Below are 6,978 nucleotides of genomic sequence, written 5' to 3'. Positions count from 1 at the left end.
ATTACTCCTTTGTTAAATATATGCTTTGAAAAATTTTTTAAAATATTTATTTTTTAGTTTTAGGTGGATACAATGTCTTTATTTGATTTTTACATGATGCTGAGGATTGAACCCAGTGCCTCACACATGCTAGGTGAGCACTCTACCACTTGAGCCACAACCCCAATCCTGAAAAATATGGTTTTTTCAGTCTGTAGCTTTTCTTCCTCTTAAGAGGAATGCCCATAATCCCATGACTTGGGAGGCTGAGGCAGGAGGATCACAAGTTTGAGGCCAGTCTGAGCAACTTAGACTGTCAGCAGCTTTTTGACTCTGTTTCAAAATTAAAAAAAAATTAAAAATAACTGGGGAGGTAGGGGTAAAGTGACTCTGGGTTCAATCCCCAGTGTCATAAAAAGAAAAAAAAAATCAAAAACATTCATAGAGGAATGGTTTTTAATTTTGAAGTCCAATTTATCAGGTTTTTCTTTTTACATATTGTGAGTTTAGTTTATAAAAACTCTCTACCTAGCCCTAGATCCCAAAGATGATCTTTGTTTTGCTAAGAGTTTTATACTTTTATGTCTTACTTTAACTCCGTGATCCATTCTGAGTTAAGTTTTGTGTGAGGTGTGAGGCTCCGGTCGGGGTGTGCTTTTTACCTATGGACTTCCACTGGCTCCGGCCCCATTTCTCCACTGACTGCCTTACACTTGTGTGAGTGTCTTTCTGAGTCCTGGTTTCTGTTCCATCCATCCATGCCGGTCACTGCCGCACCATACAGTACTGACTTGGAGCTGTGTAGTAAGTCCTGAAATAGGACAAACTCATTCTTCCCATTTTAAATTTTTTTAAAATTTATTTTTTTATATATTTTTTTTAGTTGTAGTTGGACACAATATCTTTATTCTATTTATTTATTTTTATGTGGTGTGAGGGTCAAACCCAGGGCCTCGCACGTGCTAGGCAAGCGCTCCAGCGCTGAGCCACAACCCCAGGCCCCCATTTTTTATTTTTAAAAATTGTTTCAGTTGTTCTAGTTCTTTGTCTTTTCATAGAACAATTCTGTCTAAATCTTCAAATAACGACGACAAAAAACCTGGTGGGAATTTGGTAGGAATTTGTGTTAAACTCTTCTATCAATTTAGGGAGAAGGAGCGTCTTCACCATGGGGAGCGCTGCAGTTCGTGAACACGGGACCTCTCCAGGTGTCCCAGGCTTCGCTGAGCTCTCCCGTCAGCACTGTTCAGTTTTCTGTATGAAGTCCTATATGTGACGTTAGGTTGACAGCTAAGGATTTCATTTTTGGGGGGGATTTTCTATTGGAACTTGCAGGTTCATGTTTATGTTTTGCTTGGAGACCTTCCATCTTAGGCCTCTGATTTACCTGACTTTGTTTGACACTAGCAAGGGAAGGGCTTCCTTACTGCTAGGTAGGGTGGAAGTCAGGTTCCCACCTGGCCTGCAAGGCCACAGGTAGAAGGCTCCTTGCTACCAGGGTGTGGGTGTGTGGGAGTTCTGACTCCAGGTGGGAGTGGCCCGTGACCACTTGTTACCCTGATCTGACACTGCCCCATGGGAGCACCGGGCCACCTCATGACAACCTGGGGAGGTGGCAGCTAGGCTCCCCACCTGGCCAGCACAGGTGGGTGTGGGGCCACAGTGTCTCTTCTGGTGTTTGGCTGGGGTAGAGCAACCATTAGCTAAGCTCCTGTCTTGCGAGGCTGCCCTTTCCTGGTCCTGGCTGGCTGGTGTCCCCTGCGAGGAGACCCAGGTGTTTGGTCTGGTTTTGCTCCTGGGTTGAACCCAAGGATGCGCTACCTCAGAGCTGCACCCAGCCCTTCTTATTTTTTAAAATTCATTTATTCTAATTTGTTATACATGATAGGTCCCTTCTTATTTTTTGAAACTGGGGGTCTCACTAAGTTGTCCAGGCTTGGCCTTGAACTCAGGATCCTCCTGCTTCAGCCTCCTGAGTAGCTAGGATTACAGGCATGTACCACCACACCTGGCTAATTGTTTCATTTTCTTTTCTTTTTAAATTTTATTTCTTGTAGTTGTAGATGGACAGCATGATTTTATTCTACTTATTTTTATGTGGTGCTAAGGGTTAAACGCAGTGCCTCACACATGCGAGGCAAGCACTCTGCCACTGAGCCCCAGCCCCAGCCCTGATTGTTTTTTTTTTTAATTTTTATTGTTTTTCTTAATGGAGCAGTTTGCTATGCAGGACTGTTTGTGTCTTATGTAGTTGAATATGTTAGTCTTTAAAAAAAAGAATTCAAGAGTTTTGTAATACGTTTGAAAAGAACTTTCTCATACCAAGATTATGAAAAAATGTCTCCCTTTTTTCCTAGCTTTGAGGTTTCTTTTCTTTTTTACATTTGGATATATGTGAGCCATCTGGGATTTATTTGGGGTAAGTAGGAAAACAAATCTCCTGCACCCTGAGCCCGTGGCTACCTAGTCATCCCCACTCCACTTACCGGATAGTAACTATCTTAGGTGTCTGGACAGTTCTTTCCTTGGCACACGCTTGTTTATGTCCCCAACAGCCCAGTCCTGGAGAGAACAGCATGGGGTCCTGGCACCTGCACCGAGCCTGAACAGTTCAGACCTTGGGTGTTAGTTGGTGACAAGTTGTGCCATGGGAGTGCAAGACACACTGAGGTTGGCTGAGCCTGTCTGTGGGACTCGGGGGACCTGGACACGCTCTAGGAAGCTGGGTGGCCGCGGCTGACTGGAGGGTGTTTCCCACTGCCTTAGAAAGTGCTCCAGTGGCCAGGTTCTTCCCCCTCAGGGCCCGCTCCTGGCTGAAGGTGACATTTCCACTGGTACTGGCATTGCCACAGCCACCTAGGAGCTTGGCCACAGACATCTGTGAAGAGGAGACCAGCAAGGATGTGGGGAAGTTGACAGAAACAGGTCTCTTCAGGGGGACAGAGAGGAGCGGAGGGAGAGGGCTGTGAGGTTCCCCATGCTCCACTCTAAGGCCCGAGAGCAGACACTTTGCTCATCGCCTGGCCTCTTCCTGCTCCAAGTCCGCGTGCTTCCAGGGTGTAGACCAGGCTAAAGAGGCAGATCAGCCCTGGGCACATCAGCCCTGTGGCCTTGGGGGCAGAGTAGAAGTCTCCTCCTGTGAGCTTCTGGGTGGCACCAGAAGCAGGTCATGAGTGGCAACGTGTCCCAGTGCCATATTGCAATGGCATAGTGACACTATTTATGACCAGACTTGTCTCTTCTGTCAGGTTTCTCCTGCCGCGGACAATGCCACAGCGGCTGGAGAGGTGGCCCCAAGCCTGTGCCCTGCCTGCTGTCCAGCCCGAGTGCTGCGATGCTCTCTGGGAAGCAGAGCCTGGGTCGGGACCCCTCGGCCATGGGCTGGCTGGCTAAGGCAAGAGCCTTTCCTTGTCTTGGACCTTGTTTTCTTCATAAGTAAAACACGGTGCTGGGCTGATCATGGTTTTTAAACCTTTTAACAAGTGGAAGATTTCACAGAAACTCACGTTCTGTGTTGGGCACTCGGGTTGAAGCAGGCCTAGGAGCAGCTTGGAGCCACTGGGGTGGTCTCTAAGTCCTCCTGTTGGCTCTAAGCAGGGGTTCTAACCTTTCTGAGCCTGTTTCCTTCTCTATGAAGAAGAGATAATACCTCCCCATAGAGGCGTGGGCTGGGGCGATGGCTGCTTTGAAAGTTTTCCACGGGACTTGGAACGCAGGTATTCAGTGAGGCTGCTCCTGTTTGTGCCTTTCCTCTCCCTCCCACTCCCCAGCACTGGGGACTGAGCCCAGGGGCGCTCTACCACTGAGCTACATCTCCTTTTTATTTTTTGAGAAAGGGTCTTGCTAAGTTGCCCAGGCTGGCTTCAAACTTGCAATCCTCCTGTCCTAGCCTCCCAAGTCTCTGGGATCACAGATGTGCACCTGGCACGTTCTCTCCTTTAAAAACCAGCTCAGGCACCACCCTGTCCACCATCGTTACAGCTCTCGGACTGTCTCACAGGCCTCACGATGAGGCTGCAGGCCAGTAGCTAGCTGGTTATATCGAAAACTTGACTTCCACACTTCAGCTCTAGGTTCCTGAAGGGAGACAGCCTTCCTTCAGTTTTAGATCCACCAAGGTGCACAGCCTGGTCCCTGGATGTTCAATAAATGTTCATGGACTGAGAGCGCAGCCCAGGACGCAGACATGTACCTGCAGCAGTGTGGCCCTTCTCTGGTATTCCTAAGGATGGGGAGGTGAAGAGCAGGGCCCCTCCACTCACAGGGTCAGCTGTAACAGGCCACCCGTGGCAGCTACCTTTGAAGAATGCCTGGCAGGGAGCAGAATTCCCAAACTGTCATCTAAGCCAAACAAAGTAGGGTGCTTATTCGTACCCTGCAGCAGCACCCAGCCCACATACATGCTTCTGCCAGGAAATAAAGTTCCTATTTCAGAGACTTCAAAAAATAAGGCTGGTTTTGTTTCACTTCTCATTTATTAATTCAGTCTGTTCTAAGTTGTACAGTTATGAAAATAACAAAACCAAAGCTGGAAGCCCAGAACTATTTACACTCTCTTGTGTAGTGAGGTCAGTCTATGTTGCTGCACAGATTGGTTATGTTTGGTACCACAAGATGTTTATAATTCAGACAAAATCAGATTAACAATTATATGTACAGTAAAACAAAAGGGGAAGTCATTCAAGTATCAAAATACAGAGACAAAGATTAAATAACATTTTTATTACAATTCAGTCCCATCGCCACACCATTAGCAGCAACAGTCTTGTGAACTGCGCTCTGCGGGCCTGGGTATCTCAAAGCTGACCGCGTTCAGACTCAGGTTCTAACGTCTTGATGCAAAGCCGCGCCCGCCGCCTGCTCAACCCCAAGCTCCTCCAGAACGCCCGACGCGGAGGCCAGGGGCCGAGAGGGAAGGCGGGAGGGAGGGCGGCTGGTGAGAGGAGAGCAGAGGCCAGGGGACCTGCGGCCAGCACAGGACTGAGCGCACGTGGGCTCCGCCCAAACACCGCGCAGACGCAGGAGCCACACGGTGTGGGGTGCACTGAGAAGCGCAGGGGCCGGTCCACCTGAAGCCTGACCTTAAAGTTGCAATATTCCTTTCTGGGGAAGGTAGAGGAAGAAGGAAGGAGAGAGCGAGCAAGAGAGGTCCAGTCACTTTCCTAGTTTCAACATTCAGAGAGAAACCCATCCCGCCCGCCTCCGGGGCACAGGAGCACAGCCCTGGAGGCTTCCCAGCAGGAGACACCTGAATAAATACAGAGGACTAGCAGCTTCGAAATGCCTCCACGTGTCTAAAAACAAGACAGCTTCAGGGACTCTGTAGTGTGTTTCCGGCAGCCCCTGCGCCAGCAGGGCTTCATGCACCGCGGGCTCCGAGGAGCAGGAGCGCCAAGGGGGGAGAGGGGGCGGCCGGGGGCGCTGGCAGCAGCCCAGCGCAGGGCGGGGAACCGGGTCTCTGCGTCTTTCCCACGTGGTGTGACCCGAGGGGAGGATCCCTATGGCCAGGTGCAACTTCAAGGTGTCAGGCCCTGGTTTAGTCTGGAAGTGGAGGACAACCTGCCTCTACTGCAGAGGGGGCTGCGCCCCACGGCACTGTCTGGGCGCTCAGCAGACGGACACGGCCTGCTGTCCTCTGCGGGGTGACCACCGGGGCTGGGAAGGTGCCCAAGGGCACGCCCTTGCACACGCACACCAGCACAGACTCACTCACAGCCTCTGCTGGGAAAGAGAAGCGCCGCTGAGGCCTGGATACTCACCCAGGACCAGAGCGACCCAGGCCTGCTGACCCCGCAGCGCGCTGCCCTGGAAGAGACTGGACGGCAGCTGGCCTGGCTTTGCCTCCACCCCTTCAATTCTCCAGCCCAGGAAGAACAACCCCAAGCAACTTTCGGATGAAAAGCAAGGGCTAAGCAGCAGTGGAATGCCAGAACACAGCCTGCCCTCAAGGCCACACAGGAGGAATCACATGGACTGTCACCTCATCTACTTTTTCCACCCCTGGAGCCACATGTGCCCAGCAGTGGAGAACTCAACACTCAAACCATAACGCAGAGAACCAAAAGCAGCCCAATCACACAGACCTGGTCAGGCAAGTCGCCAATTGGCAAGTAGCAATCTTAGCTGACCTTCCCATTAATGCCCAAAACACGGCGATTTTCCCGTTTAACTTGGTTGAGGCAGAAATATCAGCGGGGCATGTGGGGCAGCCAGCCTGGGCAGTGCCCAATGCCCACCAGGTGAGCCACCGGGAGCTCCCAGTACCAGCCGTGACATCCTGGCACCAGAGACTGTTTGCCTACCTCCCTTCTGGCCCCTGGACCTTCACACTGGGAACCCCAGGAGCAGACCAGAAACCTCTGCTTCAGCCCAGGTGCCTCTGAGGCTGTGTTCTTACTAAAGAACCCGAGTCCAGCTCTAGATGGGGACAGAAACTCAGCAGTCTGTGAAGGACAGCAGCCACCTTGCTGGGTCTGAGAAGCAGCCCCTCAGGAATCCCTCACCTGGGCCTGCTCCTTCCAACTCACCCAGGGCCACTGCCCGCTCCTCACATCCCAGGCCAGACCAAGGCCCCAAGCTAAGGACAGGGCTTTCCCGACTGGCTTTTGGCTAATCTCAGTCCCTCAGTCCTCTGACCCCATGGTTATTCGTCTAAAGATTGGCAGTTTTACCTAGAGGTTTGAGCCAAGTGTTAAAAGTTCATTTTATAAAAAGATTTTTTTTTTCCTATTAAAAACATGTTATTCTGGACAAGTCACTTCTTGACCCTCTGGGCTTCCAGGCTCATCTGCTAGAGGCCTGGAGTGCTCCTCCGCACCAGGCAGGGCTCACTCTGCAGGACCTGGTGGTGGCAGACCCGGGCCAAGCAGCTGAGAGGAGGTCCTGCAGGCGGCTGGGCTGGTCTTCAGAGCTGCAGGCCAGGTGGCGGTGGCAGGGGGCAGAGCCTGCTCCCCGCGGCTGTTTCCGCAGCACAGTGTGGTTCCTCAGTGGCTCAGCTTG

General features: G+C 51.2%; 1 protein-coding gene across 3 annotated transcripts in view; it reads right to left on the bottom strand.

Moving 5' to 3' along the window:
- Positions 1-4,435: 4,435 nt before the first annotated feature.
- Anks1a (ankyrin repeat and sterile alpha motif domain containing 1A) overlaps positions 4,436-6,978 on the bottom strand; it is a 107,076-nt gene continuing 104,533 nt past the window's right edge. For all 3 annotated transcript variants that reach the window (XR_007348407.1, XM_048805140.1, XM_015487583.2), the window contains one exon: positions 4,436-6,974. Coding sequence is in view for 2 of the 3 variants with exons in the window: in XM_048805140.1 (XP_048661097.1) it covers positions 6,971-6,974 (4 nt within the window). In the remaining variant the exon portion in view is untranslated. The remainder of the gene's footprint in view (positions 6,975-6,978) is intronic.

This window comes from Marmota marmota, unplaced genomic scaffold, assembly GCF_001458135.2.
Source record: "Marmota marmota marmota unplaced genomic scaffold, marMar, whole genome shotgun sequence".
In the NCBI taxonomy this organism is placed as follows: Eukaryota; Metazoa; Chordata; class Mammalia; order Rodentia; family Sciuridae; genus Marmota; species Marmota marmota.
This window is presented reverse-complemented; position numbering and strand designations above follow the sequence as displayed.